The 16,593-nt window shown below is 32.1% G+C and overlaps 1 protein-coding gene across 2 annotated transcripts in view; it reads left to right on the forward strand.

The window, feature by feature from the left end:
• ATRNL1 (attractin like 1) overlaps positions 1-16,593 on the forward strand; it is a 779,266-nt gene that overhangs the window by 98,043 nt on the left and 664,630 nt on the right. For both annotated transcript variants that reach the window (XM_047073493.1, XM_047073492.1), the window contains exon 9: positions 4,042-4,225. In XM_047073493.1, the coding sequence (XP_046929449.1) occupies positions 4,042-4,225 (184 nt within the window). The remainder of the gene's footprint in view (positions 1-4,041; positions 4,226-16,593) is intronic.

Here is a 16,593-nt window from a genome sequence, read left to right on the forward strand (position 1 = left end):
GCCTTTCATATTAGATGATGTTATATTTTTTTCCTTTATCAGGCATGATTTATAAACCTTGTAGAGGAGAAGCATAGTCTATTGTGTGTAATCATATTTCTGCTCTATTTTTCTTTCCTGATGCTCTGACATTCCTTCTTTTATTATTTCATTCCTGTTTAAAAAATTTTCCTTTAACCATCCTTTAAGGAGAGGGCCACATTTCAACAATTTTTAGTTTTCTTTCTTTTCATAGAGTATTTTTTTTCCATTTAATTCCTGAAGAATAATTTTGCTGGAATAGAATTCATGCCTGACAGTTCTTATTTTTCAGCATTTGAAAAATGTGCTGCTCCCTTCAGGCCTTTATAGTTTCAGATGAAAAATCCAGAGTTATTCTCATTGATGTACCCCTGTAAGTAATGTGTCATTTCTCTCTGGCTGCTTTCAAGATCTTTTTTTCTTCATCTTTAGTTTTTATAAGTTTTCTTATGATGTGCCGTGGTGTGGGTTTCTTGTATTTATTTGGACTTCTCTAAGGTTCTTGAATCTGTACGTTCATGTCTTGTACAAAATTTAGATGTTTTTGGTTATTGTTTCTTTAAATACTCTTTCAGTTATGTTCTCTTTTCCTCTTTTGGGATTCCAGTGATGTGAATGTTGAATCAATTGTTTTTGTTCCAAAAATGTTTCTGAGATTTTGTTAACTTTTTTTCAGTCTATTTTCTCTTTTATTCAGATTTGTTTCATTGATTTGTCCTCAAATTTATGGATCCCCTGTCTTCTGTTAGCTCCACTTTAATATTGAGCCTGTACATAGCGTTTCTGTTTGTTACTGCAATTTTCTCTTTTTCCTTTAAGTTTCTTTCTTTTTTCTTTCTTTCTTTCTTTCTTTCTTTCTTTCTTTCTTTCTTTCTTTCTTTTCTTTCTATTCTTTCCTTCTGCTGAGATTTGTTGTTTGTTTCAAAAGAACATGTATTGCTTGTTGGAATGTTTTTATCATGGCTACTTAAAAATTCTTGTCAAGTAATTTCAACGTCTCAGTGTTACTGTCACTTTTTTTTTTCATTAAAGTTGTGATTTTGTTGGTCCTCAGTATGACAAGTGATTTTTTTTTTTATTATTGTATCCTGGATATTTTGCTATTATATTGGGAGTCTTTGGGTCCCATTTAAATCTTCTTTCTGTTTTAGCAGGCAGTCACTCTGTTTAGGTTTATCCTTCAGGTCTTGTGGGATCTCCCTTTCCAGTCTCGATCTGGTGGGGAAAAGGAACTCTTTCTCTATTTGCTTATTTTAAACAGTGTTTGCTGGGTCCCTCTTGCTGTTGCTGCTAGGGTCGTCTAGGATTGTCCATAGGACCTCAGTTTTGAGGAGGAATAAGCCTACCTGAGTCACCTTTATATTGCTAGGTTGGGGAATTGAGAAATGTGGGGCCTGCATAGCCTTCTTCTGTTGACGGGTGAGGAGACACTTGTCTTCTAGTCCTGGAGTCCCTAACCAGTCTACCTTTACAATTTTCAGATTTCTCCTTTGGTTGTCTTGTGCACTGTTTCCAGAGTCTGCTTGTTGTACTTAGTGGGGTGTGGTACTTAGTTTTTCTAACTCTAAAATTCCTCAGCTGTAAAGAAGAGAAAGCAATAATAAACCTTTCAAAGGGTTATTATTACATGAAATAATGAGGTACTTCTTGAGACATAGTATGTGTTTTATTAGATAACGATGCTCCAGTTGATTGCAGGGTTGTTTATTGCATTATTGTTTCTAGGAACAAATTGAAACCCAAATGAGTCATAGTGTAGAGTTATTTAAATAAGTAATGTATCATTAATAGAGTGGAATTTAACTGTTGAAAAATAATAAATGGGTCATAGAAGAATTGCGCCAGTTGCTTTAAGTGAAAAAATAGTTGAAAAAATAGTTGTAAAATAGCATGATTTTTTTGGTACAAGTATTTATAGGTCTGTATACACATATTTGTAATTTAAATGTGTTTTGTATGTGTGTAATAAAATATTTAGAATTACAGTCTGAAAGTGGTCTGAACATAACAAATTGTGAAAAATATCTCTAGATAGGCTGGGAGAGAAGGTCATATTCACTTTTACATTAAAGACCTCTATTTCTACATTATTTTTTGGTAAGAAGAATGTTTATCTTTATTAAAAAGAGAATGAATAAAAATATGGAAACCTTCAATTGGACTATAGGAGTAGAGCTTTAATAGTGGTTAAAGAGTATTTTTCAAGTTATTTTTGATAAGTTATTATTAATGTCATATTTTTGAAGTTACCTCCAAAATGTAATACTCATTAGTTACAAATATACTCTGATTTTTTTTTTTAATTTTTTTTTTCAACGTTTATTTATTTTTGGGACAGAGAGAGACAGAGCATGAACGGGGGAGGGGCAGAGAGAGAGGGAGACACAGAATGGGAAACAGGCTCCAGGCTCCGAGCCATCAGCCCAGAGCCTGACGCGGGGCTCGAACTCACGGACCGCGAGATCGTGACCTGGCTGAAGTCGGATGCTTAACCGACTGCGCCACCCAGGCGCCCCTACTCTGATTTTTTTTGTGTTTTGTTTTATCAATTAAAATTGGCTTAGTGACTCCTTTTTGATATTTCTATATTTTATGACCATTGAAGTATCACTTTCTTCACTACCTTAGAATTATGTAAAAGTGAATGATTTTTAAGATCATCTTTATTTTATATTACTTGATTTGAGTATTTTCAGTTGAGCTGTCTACAGTGCCAAAGTTACAAAAAAATTTTTTTTAATGTTTATTTACTTTTGAGAGAGAGAGAGAGAGAGAGTTAGAATGTGAGTCAGGGAGGGGCAGAGAGAAGGAGTCACAGAATCCAAAGGAGGCTCCAAGCTCTGACTGTCAGCACAGAGCCGGATGTGGGGCTGGAACGCGTGAACTGCGAGATCATGACCTGAGCTGAAGTCGGAAGCTTATCCGACAGAGCCACTCAGGCGCCCCTACAATGCCAAAGTTTAGATGGCCAGTTAGAGGGAAGATAGAAGTGTGGTCTGGGTGAATACCTAAAGACCAATGACAGATTTCTATATAGTTGCTCTTTGTAGTCTAAAATTAAGGCCAAGGATCTGTGTTTTGTTTATCTACATATTCTTAAAAGCATGCCTTGCATATATGATTGATGCTTCCATCAGTGAATTTGCAGTTAGAAATAAGTGCTTTTTAGATATAGCAAGCAGAATGGGATTTAATACGGTGAGTTAATTACAAGAGTATTAGAGACACCAAAGGGAGGGGGATCATCCAAAATCTGGAAGCTGCTACATACCTACCACATTTGTCACTAAGCTACTCTAGGTGTCACCGCTGCCCTTGAGCAGGAACTATCCCTGCTGCTATGGCTATAAAGTCACCACTGCTGTTATCCTCTGTAGTCATCTGCCTGTTCCTGTTGCTACGGATGAAGGCAGAAAGTCTTTGTTATTTTTGCCTTCTAATCTCTCACCAGTACGCCCCTTGGTGGAACCTATCAGTTAATACAGCTATCAAGGACGTCTTGGAAATTTATTGTTTAGGTTTTCATCAGCAATACAGAAGAGTCTGTAGAAGGGAGGGTGGGGCTCATAACCAAGACATGGTGGACCATCACATAGCTAAAAATCGTTTAAGGGTGGGGATCATATCTTTTTAAATTTTTGTTACATCAGTGACTAATTCAGAGCTTGTCACATAGTAGGCTTTCATAAACTGTTAGTCTTTTTCTCAGGGTTATTTACAAATACAGAAATAAATGTGCAAATAGTTTTCCTTTTTCTATTGTACATCCAAAAATTTGGCATTTTCAATATTTCAGAGTTTCTTCTACAGAAGGACCAGCCTTACTCAACTTTGATCTCTAGCGCTTAACATAGTAACTATCATATGTTTAATAATTGTTTTTGGAGTAAATGAATATTTGGTTATATTTAATTTACTTATAAAAATGTGGTATTAGAATTTACTTGGTAGTTTGGTGATATAGTAGTTATATTTTTAAATACTCCTTGAAGTTCATGATTTACCTTCATTCTCTTACAGCATCAAACACGTGGCTTGTCCCAGAAACTAAAGGAGCTATTGTTCAAGGTGGATATGGCCATACCAGTGTGTATGATGAAATAACAAAATCCATTTATGTTCACGGAGGCTATAAAGCATTACCAGGCAATAAATATGGATTGGTGGATGATCTTTATAAGTATGAAGTTAACACTAAGACTTGGTGAGTAGATTGGGTAAAAGTATGGTGAGAAACTTTGTCACTGTTACATTTTATATTTGTATAGTAGTAGCGTTTATTAAATATTTTCAGGGAAGCATTCTTGTTCTTTTTCCCTGTTTATTTCAACTAATGAAATTCTCTTGTATAGCAAAGGTATGAAATAACACATTTTCTATGTAGTCATTATCACTTTAAACGATTGACTTTAAAATGTTTCCTGATTACATAGATATGCTAATTCTGTATGCATTACTTACAAGGACTGATATGTTCAATTCAGATGAGCAAGTTTGCTTACCAATGTAACGTTGAGCTTTGATATCTGCCCTGTGATTTTTTTCTTCTTTGCATTCATATTTTAATGTCATTTGCAAATTTTAAAAGCATTTCTTCAGTTTCATCATCTAATTTCCTATGACATGCAGAGCTTGTGCATTTAGGTAGATTGTTGTTATAAACAGTGTTACATTGTACATCTTATACTGGTTTTATTATGCAGATATGCAAGAGTTTCTGTAGGGTGTGTGTGTGTGTGTGTGTGTGTGTGTGTGTGTGTGTGTGTGTGTCTAGATAGTTAAAAGTGAAATTGTTGAGTCTGAGCATATTCACAGCAACTTTACCAAATGTTGCCTAATTGCACTCCAAGTCACTGTGTTAATGGATACTTTCACCAGCTAGGTGTGAATGTACCTGTTGCTTCATATCACCACCAACATTTGGTAATTGTGAGATGATTTTTCTTTTACACATGCAATGGATGTGAATGCTATCTCATGGATACTTATTGTGCATACCCAGATTACTACAGTGACTAAACATCTTTTATGTGTTCATTTGCCACTTGAGTTTCCTGTTTAGTGTATTGTCTATTTATAACCATAATGTTCTCTTTATGTTGGAAATACTGTTCATTCATTTTTCAGTTATTATTTTTTCTATCTGTATGAGTTTTAAAATAGAATTTTTGGGGCACCAGGGTGGCTCGGGTTGAGCATCCGACTTTGGCTTGGGTCATGATCTCATGGTTCCTGAGTCCAAGCCCCGCATCTGTGCTGACAGCTGGGAGCCTGCAGCCTACTTTGGGTTCTGTGTCTCCCTCGCTCTCTGCCCCTCCCCCAGGCTCTGTTTCTCTCTCAGTGATAAACAAACATGAAAAAAAAAAAGGACTTTTGTTGTTTTCAAATATTTACCTTTGTAAAACCTGGGAAATGACTCTGTTGTTTTTAGACACTACACATTCATTTAAACTTTCATCGTGAAAATACATATGTATTTGAATGAAATATAATTTTTCACCAAATTTTGACTTGTTTTCTACCCCCTTCACTTTCAAACATACATTCTAATTTTTTTCTTTTGAAAAAGAAAGGTGGAATTAAAAAAAAAAAAGGTAAGACTTCCTTTGGATTATTTTATTAATTTTTATTATTTTTTGTCTAATCAATACATTGTTATTCTTTATATTTTTATGAATAATAAAACCAATAAATCACTTTTTTCTTTTATATAAGCTATACATTGCATTTTACTTTCTATTTTAACATTTCCAACTTTTCCTCTTTGTATTTTTGCTCTGATAGCAAGAGGAATTGTGATTTAGTGATTAAGGCATTATCAATCTGCTTAACATATTTTTGCATATGTTCCAGCTACTGTATCATACCAAACAGGAAAAGATAACTGCTTCTGCAGAAAGAGGCATGATAATTTACAGTAATAATAATGGCTATAGCAGTGTTCAGCAAAGCATATTAATAGATGTAAATAGAAAAGTGAGCCATGGGTATTCTTTGAATGAAGTCAAATGAGTGTTACTTGTTGCTCACCACTCAAATGGAGTTTGCTCAGATTTTTACATGTTTCCCTTCCTGAAAATTTCCATAATGAACTTCTACATGGAAGAATGTAATTATCAATCATGGCAATATTAGTATATGCACAAATAACATTGAGTACCTTTAAGAGAATTCACTAAAATAATTTGTAAATTATTTTCAACACCTTATTATAAATATATTATAGATACACACAATACTTTAATGTTTTACTTTTATTCTTTGTTTTTAAAAAATATTGGTGAGCGCTAAAATATTTTTTCTGTTATTCTTAATGTTTTTAGCTTTCTTAAAGTTTTGATACTTGTTAGATTAATGTTAAATTTGCCCTCATATATTGATTAAAGTATATATCAGGTTTATTTGTCAATTATATATCTAAAACATTTTTTAAATTATATCATTGATGAATAAGCCTGATACATACTTTAGTATATATATGTGAGAGCAACTATGTGCATTGTACAGATTGATTTTAAGTTTTTATCACCCAGAACTGGTGTCATTTTTTAGTGGATATGGTTTAGTAGATAGGCTGCTTTGTTGAAGTGATGGTAAATGTGTGTTTGGAGTTTTTTTTCATTGGTGAAATGGATTATTTTGGAATATTATTTCCACTGAGAAAAATTAGGAATTACATCTTTTTAGGCATCTGAGAATTATCAAGACAGTGAGAATTTGTGGGTCAACATCTATGTCAAGGGAGGTAAGATTGGGATTTTGTGCATCTATTGTCTCTTTAGAAAGCTGTCTAAGAAATTGAGCAGAGCTTTTGCCAATTAATATGGAGGACCAAAATTGGATTTCCAAATGTGCTAAGGAAGATGGGCTCTACTACATACTTAAAGACTTGGTTTAGTCCCTGAAATTCTAAACCTACTAGAGTGGATAAGTCCACTTTAAATCATTAGATTATGGTGACCTGTCTAGAGACTAAGTAGTTGACAGAACAAAAGTAAATCCTCTCTTGAGGAAGATAATATTGTATAGAGCCTCAAATTATTTCTTAAAACAACGTGCAATGTCTGACAAAATAAAAAAAAATGATAAGGTTTAGAAAAAGACAAGATATGAAACAGCCATTAGTATCATAGCTAGAGGATAATGCTGTTTTCAGACAGAAACTTTAAAATAAAAGGTAGAAAACATTAGGAGACAAGTAGAAACTTTTACTAAAGAATCACATGGGGTTTATAGAAATGAATAATATATTAAATGAATGAAGAATTCCTTAGATGGGTTTGACAACAGCTTAGATACAGCTGAGGAGGGAATTAATGAAATGGAAGATAGGTTGGAAAGAAATACCCATGCTGAAATAAAGAAAGAGAAGAATGAAAAATAAAATAAGGAAGGAAATTTAAGGGACCTGTAGAAATGACCTAACATGTATGTAATTGGAGTCAAGAGGAAGAAAAAGAGAAAATAATGTATAGCACTATTTAAAGTCTTAATGACTGAGAATTTTCAAAAGTGATAAAGAACATCAAGCCACAAATAGAAAAAATTCTATGAGTACTAAGGGGAATAGCTACAAAGAAATTTATATTTAGAAATATCACGGTAAAACTGATGAAAATCCAAACATAAAGAGAAAAATTTAAAAGCAGTCTAAGGGGAAAAAAACTCATATTCTCTTTAAAGGAACAATATTAAGACTGACAACTGATTTCTTAACTCAAAAAATGAAATCTAGAAGACACAGTGTCTTCAAATTGCTGAAAGAAGATAATCATCAGCCTAAAATTTTGCACCCAGTAAAGTTTCCTTGAAAAATGAAAGCAAAATAAGGATATTTTCAGAAAAACAAGAATCAAAAGAACTTGACAGTATTTTCCTGCAATAAAGGAAATACTAAATAAAGGAAATGATATTGAAGTAGAAGCAAAATGATCCCAGATACCAGAAGGAATAGAGAAATTAAGAGTAAATTGAAGTGGTTATTCATTAAATTAAACTATAATCAAAATAGAGGCTTAAATGGATATAAAAACTTAAATGCATGATAATAACAAAACATAAGTGAGGGAGAAGGGTAAGTGGTGTTCAAAGTATTGAGGTTTTTGTAATAAGTGGGAATGGATAAAAGAACTAATTTATAGTAGACAATAACTAAAGATTTATATTGTAATCATTAGGTAACAAAAATAAAAGTAAAACTTCATATTTAACAAACTAATAGAAGGGAAAATGAGAATACTAATTACTGGATTTGGAAGAAGACAAAAAAAGAATGGAAAAAAACAAAGTACAGTTGAGACATATATAAAGGAAGTAAGAGGATGATGTATTTAACTCTATATATTATACTAAATGCAAGTCAGTAATTACACTAAGTGTAAGGAAATAAATATTGCAAATTATACTAAATGTGAGAGACTAAATATTTCAACCAGAAGGTAAGGATTTTTGGACTTGGTATAAAACAAAACCTAGCCCACGCTGCATAGAAAAGATACAAAGTATACAAATATTTAGAAAAATTGCAAGTAAAAGAATGGAAAAAAAAACCACACAATTGGTAAACAAAAGAAAGTTGGTGTAGCTTTATTAATGTCAGACAGATAAGAATTTAAATCAGGCATTTACCTGGAAGATATAACAGTGAATTGTATGTACTTTATAATACTGTGTTAAATAAAGCAAAATTTGACAGAATAAAAGGGACAAGTCATACTGAGATATTTTTAATGCCTTTACCTTGGTAACTCAGCATAAGGAGACAAAAAACAAAAACACAAAAAACAGTAAAGATATATATGATTTCAACAGCTGAATGAATAAATTTGTGTTCTTTGATATTTGAGAGCATATTATCTTATGACTGCAGAATATACAGTGTTTTTCAAGTACATATGGAACATTTTCCAAAATATACCATATGGCGGATTTTAATGTAAGTCTCAACAAATTTAAAAAAATTCAGACCCTACAAAGTAATTGAAATGAACACAAAAGTTACTAAGAAACCCCTAATAAATTTATTAAAACTAATTGGTTAAAGAAACTATACTAAAAATTAGAAAATATTTTGTACTGAATGATGACAGATCAAAATGTGTATGGTGTCACCAAGAGGGACATTTATAACTTTAAATGCATTTATTAGAAAATATTTTTTAAAAGCCTGAAAATCAGTGTTGTAAACATAATCTTGAGAAATTGAAAAAGGACAGATTAATCCCAAAAGGAAAAAGTAAATAAAGATAGGAAAAAGGAAGAGAATACGAGATAAGAATATAAATTAATGAAATAGAAAAGAAACATGTGATGAAGATGATCTGTGTAGCTAAAAAAATTAACAAAGTTGGTTATTTGAAAACAGTAACTTAAAAGCAGTACAATTTATGTTACCATAAGAGCGTTAACACCTACAGAATAAATGCAATGAAATGTATTCAGGAACTTTACACAAAAATTATAAAACCTTATTGTGAGAAATAAATAAGACTTAAATAAATAAAGGATATATTATAATTGAAAAATCGAATATTGTAGATATGTCTGTTTTCTCAAATTGATATGTAAATTTAATGTAATCCCAAACAAAATTGCAGCCATATATACATATATATATTTAGAAATAGACTTGCATATTCTAAAATTTATCTGAAAATGCAAACAACCAACCACAGCTGAAACAAACTAAGAAGGACAGAGCTAGAAGACTTCTCTACCAAATCTCTTGATTTTGAAGCTATAGTATTTAAATGTTGTTGCAAAGATAAAGAAGTAGACCGATGTGGCAAGTAGGAATTCCGCAGGCAGACCTACACGTTTATGGACATTTAATTTATAAGAAAGTTGAACTACAGAGATGTTTTTATGATAAATTATTGTGGGCCAATAAGACATACAATTGAAAAAATGAGTAACAGGCCCTACTTTATACCAGACACAAAAATCAGTTTGACATCAGTGGTAGATCTAAATATGGAAGGTGAAATGATAAGGATTATAGAAGATGACACGGGCAAATATCTTTATATCATTGACAAAAAAGACTTTTAAGATACAATTAGATACTGTTAGTAAATGAGAAATGATAAACTGAACTATATACATCTAAAAATATCTAAAAATAAGGTGAAAAGGCAGGTTTCATTGGGGGAGGTATTTGCAACACATAAAGCCAAACAAAAAGGACTGGCTCCTTGAAAGAGAAGTCAGAGAAGTAGATGAGTACTAAGAATCAATAAAATGTCAGATAATAGAAAATGTGTAAGAGTCTTGAATGGGTACTTCACAAAAATGGATATTCAAATGGCCAAAGTACATATTTTGCTCAACCTTATTAGTCACTAGAACAATTCAAGACAACATTGAAGTACCACCACATATCCGCTTAAGTGGCTGAAATTTACAAAACTGCTAATATCAAGTGTGTTGAAACTGGTAGAGGCACTAACTTTTGACAGTTTATGCTAAATTTCAGTACACTCACACTCATGTATAGAATGTATGAATCTGTTGAAATAGTTATTCTAGTTATATATCTGACAAATGCATATGTGTTTGCACTATAGTCATATAGAATACTCATGACAGCATTATTTGTAATAATCAATAATCGGAAACGAGTGAACTATCTGTCATCATTTCCAATGGAGAAGATATATTCTTAAAATGAAATGATATGCAATAATGAAAATGAAAGAATCATCTCTGTGCATCCATGCAGTTGTATCTCACCAAAATAATGTTGACCAAAAGAAGTCAGAATCAAAAGAATATGATATGTTTCCATTTAAGTGAAGTTTAGCACCAGGAAATACTAATCTATGGTTTTAGAAGTTATGATAGGGATTGTCTTGTCTAGGCTAAGCAGAATGGAGTAGTGATTGGGATGAGCAACAGGGAAGCTTCTAAAGTGGTTACACGTATGTGTTCACTTTGTGATAAGTCATTGAACTATATCCTTACAATTTGTGTAATATAATATGTATGATATATACATTTTGTGCTTAATAAAAGTTTATTTAAAAAATAGAAATCTGTGATTTGACCTCACAGGTTTACTATTATAATCTAATGGTTTATGATAATTTGTAATAATGAAAGAAGGGTGAGTTTTAATGTATAGTTACCAAAATACATTATTTTGCCATTGTTAGAAAAGGATTGAGACATAAAAGTTCAGAGACACCCAAGGCCATTGCTGCTACCGACCTACTTCAGGACTAGTTGAATCTTTTTTTTTTTTTTTTTTTTACATTTAAAGGATAAGAGAACAAGCCTCCTGTATTTATAGGAATTCCCATTTCTCAAAAAAGACTCCTTTTATAGTGTTAGGGTGTTTTATTAATTGGTATTATCATTTAAGAGATTTCAACTTTGCTGTCATGATTTTGGGTACCAGAGCCCTTGTGGTCTTGATTTCTTAGCCTTGTTAAATAAGAGATCTCATAACATTCTTTGCACTTACATGTTTGTAGAGCTTACAGTAGGAGGTTTTTTTGTGATAGCGGAAGCCTCAGCTATTCTTGACTTTTATTTAGGTGCTTTCCTCTACTGCTGTGTTCTTTTAACCTGTGAAAAGGCACAATAAGTTTTAACACATAGGAACATATTAAACATTATCATTTACAATTTATAGTTGTAACAATCCACTAAGTAATTTTTTTTTTCAAGTGAAAGAAAACAGATTTCAGTTATACTTCTGAAAAAATTATAAAGTTAAGTAGTGAGTCTAATGATAATGCTTCTGTGGTACTATATTAATTCTGTACTTTAAAAAATCTTTGAAATTACATTTACTTAAAATGTGTTTTTATAATGATGCTACATCTGGTTACATAAAATGAGTTCTTTTAGCTTCTTAAATTTGATATAATGGGAGTTATTTTTACATTGAAGTATTCAAAGCTATTTTATTAAATTATTGAGTTTTTGTGATTTGTCTAAAATTTTAGCCATCAGAAGTTTTGGAAAGTGATGCAGGACAACTTTATAAATACGTTGTTAGTTAACACATGTTAGTAAATACCGACAAACATGATATTCATGGTCTTCATCCTGGCTTATTTCTCTGCATGATGAGTGTCTGAAATCTTTTCAACAAAAATTGTTGACTCTGTATCAAATACTGTGTTGGGAATAATTTTAAGATGGAAGACAGATATTTTAAAATTTTATGGTTCGTGAATATGTGGGAAGTGATGGAAATACACAGATGTGTAAAGAAGTAATAGAGCAGATTTATTGAAATGAACAAAATATGTAGGCAAAAAAGATTATTGTTTTTATAAACATCATGATATGTTATGGGATCTGGAATTTTGGAAAATATGGTTAAAATCTCATATGGATAATTTGGAGAAATACTTATCTCTATAGCTCTACTTTTTAAGGTAATTTTGGGATGTGTAGTACTTATCTTTTTCCTAGTGCTCTTTGAAAAACTGGGAAAGACTGCATATGGACAAAAGACTATTGGAAAGCATTCACAGATAGTTTTAGAACAATGATGAAGTAAACATCTTGTCTACCTGAGCTAAGACGATATTGCAGTACTCCCAGAAGACCTCATGTGTGTCACCATGATAGCATTCCTTTCATTATCCCTGAAAGCAATAACCATTATTCATAATATTGTGTTAATTGTTTCCTTGCTTTCCACTGTGTTTTTTTAAAAATATGTGTTGGCAAGCAAACCATTCATTTGGTTTGTCTGTTTTTGAATTTTGCATCTATTGTTAAGCATTGTATGCTTTCCTCAGACACCTTTTAAAAAATCAAATATGTTGGATATGTATTTTAATTGGGGGAAGTAGATAATAAAAATGGAAATAAAATGTATTTAAATGGTAATAAGTGCTATGGAGGAAACAGAAAGCATGATGAAAGAGGATAAGGAGTTTTAGGTTGCTGAATTTAAATAGGGTAGTAAGAGAAGACATCACAAAGACCGTATGTGAGTACAGACCTGAAAGAGGTTAGGGAGGGAACCATGCCAGAATCTGAGGAACAAGTTGAAAGCTAGTTTAAAAACCCTGAAATGGGTATATGCTTATCATTTGGAATAGGTGGGCTGGGTAATTTTAGAATGGGTTGGGTGAAGTGATGATGACCTTCAAGTGGTAACTGGGAACACTGAATAATTTAAGAATAATCTAAGAAATAGGTGATAGCATCTGGGATGAAGGAGGCTAGTTTTGAGGGCTGGTTGGATTCTGAATATATTTTCAAGGTAGAGCCAAGAGAGATTGGATAGACAAAGGGATTGGAAATAGAGTGGAAGAGAGAACAAGTGAAAGATGAATTAGACTTTTGGCCTCAACCTGCAAGCATGGAGTTGTCATTAATGGAGATGATGAATTTTGGAGGAGAAGTAGGTTTGGTGTAGAGGGAGATTAGAAACGCAGTGCTAGATATATGTAGATCCTTTTTATATTTTCTGTTCTGTGGATGGCATTTGGAATATACCAAGTTTTGGTATTATGAACAGTTGTATATGTCCTTATTTAGTCTTTTCTTGTTTCATATATAGGTTTCTCTGAGCTAATTCCTTAGTATTATAAATGCTTGGTCATAGGCAGTATCATATTCGATTTTACCCAACTATACTCCAACATCATTTTACTAATTTATATTCCCACTAGTCGTGAAAGGAAATATCTAGTCCTCTACAGTCTCTCCAAAATTTGGTGTTGTTTGATTTTTTTTCTAAAATTTATTTTTAACATTTATTTATTTTTGAGAGACAGAGACAGAGAGCACGAGTGGGGGTGGGGCAGAGAGAGAGGGAGACACAGAATCCCAAGCAGGCTTCAGGCCGTCAGCACAGAGCCCGACGCGGGGCTCGAACCCACGAACCGTGATATCATGACCTGAGCTGAAGTCGGACGGTCAACCGACTGAGCCACCCAGGCGCCCCGGTGTTGTTTGATTTTTAAAATAAACTTGGTCAATATGATGGGTATGGCATGATGTCCCCACTTAGTTTTAATTTGCATTTCCCTAATTACTAATAAGGTGGAACATCTTTTCATGTTTATTGTCCATATACTCTTCTGCCCATTTTTTTCATTTTAGTTGTTTTGTGTATCCTTCTTCTTGCTATCAATCCTTTGTTAGCTGTATACTTTGCAAACCTGTTCTCTCCCAGATGGTGGATTTTCATTCTGCTCTTTTTATGATGTTGTTTGATGAATAGAACTTTTAATTTTAATATGGAAATGATTAATCTTTTATGGGTTGTATTTTGTGTCTTGCACAAATGCTTTCCTACTTCAGTTTTTCTGTATTTCCTACCACCATTTTGTAGTTTTGCCTCTCATATTTAGTTTTAATCCAACTGGGTAGCGATCCATTTTTAAAAAATATGGATATTCAGTTGTCCCAGAAATGAAAAGTCCATTCCTTTAATGGTCTGTAATAGTAATAACTTTTTTATAGAATTATTGTTAGGTGTTTGATATTTTTTATACTTTTTTTTAGATGATATCTCTGTTAGTTTTCTAAGGCTGGCATAACAAATTACTACAAATTTGATGGCTAACAACAACAGAAATTTATCCTCTCACAATTCTATAGGCTAGAAGTCTGAAATCAAGGTGCCAGCTGGGCCACACTTCCTCCAAAGATTCTGAGGAAGAATCCTTTCTTGCCTTTTCCAGAATCTGGTAACTATGGGAGATCTTAAGTGTTCTTTAGTGGTAACTTCTCTCATCAGTCTAATTTCTGCCTCTGTCTTCACATTACCTTCTTCCTGTGTGTGTGTGTGTGTATGTGTTTTCACATGGCCTTCTTATAAGGACATCAATCATTGGATTTAGGGCCCCCTCTAATCTTGTGAGACCTCATTTTACTTAGATAATTACATCTACAAAGACCCTATTTTCAAATAAGTTTTCATTCCGAGGTCCAATGTGGACATGAATTTTGAGGGGGCGCTATTCAACCAGGACATTATCTCTTCATTTCTTTTTGGGCTGATATATGGAGATGCAGTTTTTTTATATTACTTTTATGTCTAACAACTTGCTGTATTTTAATAACATATATAGATTTTTTTAGTTTTTTATAATGACCAGATCATATACAAATAATGGTAGTTTTGTTTCTTCCTTTCTGGGTCTTACAGCTTTTTATTTTTCTTACCTTATCATTTCAGCAGCAACCTCTAGTTCAGTGTTGAATAGAAATTAACAAGCATCCAATATTAGTTCTGAGCTTTGATGAAATACTTTCGGTGTTTCTCAGTAAGAATGATGTTCACTGTGGGTTTTGTAGACGATTTTAAGAAAGATCCCTTTTTTTCTGGTTTGCTAAGGGTTTATTTTGTCATGAATGGATGGATATTTATCAAAGGTATTTTTTTGGGATGATTATCTGATTTTTCTGCTAAATAATTTACTGTGGGAAGTTATTTTAATTATGTTATTATTAACCTAAAATTACCCCCAAATTTGGGTTAAGTCTCATTTAGTCAAAATGTGTTACTTGTTTTTTGGTTTGCTAATATGTTGATAAGTATTTTTTTATTGATGTTAATATGTGAGATTTGCATGTGATTTTCTTGAATATTCTTGTCAGCTCTTTGTGGTAAGGTTATGTGGGGCTCGTAAAATGATTTGAGTAGTGTTCCTTTTAATACTTTGAAACAGTATTTATAAGGCTGGAACTATTTTTTCCTTAATATTTTATGGTAATCTATAAGTCAAGTGTTCAAAAACAATTTTGTGTGTATAATTTTAACTACAAAATTCAGTATATGTAATGATTATAAACCTATTTAGATGGTATTTTTATTCTTGAATAAGTTTTTATTCTTGAATATGTTTCGATGAGGTATATTTTCAGGAATTAATCCAAGAAATCAGTGTCTTCAGTTAATTTGTTATAATGGTGTTCATTATGTTCTCTTAGACTCTCTAATATCAGTAGCATCTGTAATTATGTTTCTTTTAATTATTTTTAACCACTGTCTACAACTATCTACCTATCCATCTATTTATCTATCATTTATTATTTTTTCTTAACTAAGAGTGAGTTGCTGACATGATGCATCTTTAAACCTAAATATTTTTATGTGTATTTACTGAAAAACAAGGACATTCCTTGAAAAACAAGGAAGTAAAATTAATGGAATTTACTAATCTAACTTGTAGATTTTATTTAACATTTCTAATTGACCTATTATCTTTTATTAAAAGATAGCACTTTGTTATTGCTGAATTTGCTTTCTTAATAAATTTTGCATTTATGTTCATATGTGAAATTGTCTGTGGTTTTCCCTTCTTATACTGTCCTTTTTAGATTTTGATGTTCTTTTTTGCCAGGTTTGGGTATCCTTTCCTGACTTAGGATCATATCCAATATCCAACACAGAGTTTAGTTTGTAATGCCTTTGTAGTCTTTTTAAATCTGGGACAATTTCAGTCTTTATTTTGAAGAATGTACCCAATTTGGGATGATTCCTTAGGATTAGTTTCAGGCACCAAAATGTGTCATTCTAAGGTTTTTTTTGAAAAATAATTTTTATTGAGATATAATTTGTATACCATAAAATTTTCCATTTTAACCATTTTA

Source organism: Lynx rufus, unplaced genomic scaffold (genome assembly GCF_022079265.1).
Source record: "Lynx rufus isolate CCGP_SWC_20201006 ecotype Redwood Valley unplaced genomic scaffold, mLynRuf1.p SCAF_11, whole genome shotgun sequence".
Classification (NCBI taxonomy): domain Eukaryota; kingdom Metazoa; phylum Chordata; class Mammalia; order Carnivora; family Felidae; genus Lynx; species Lynx rufus.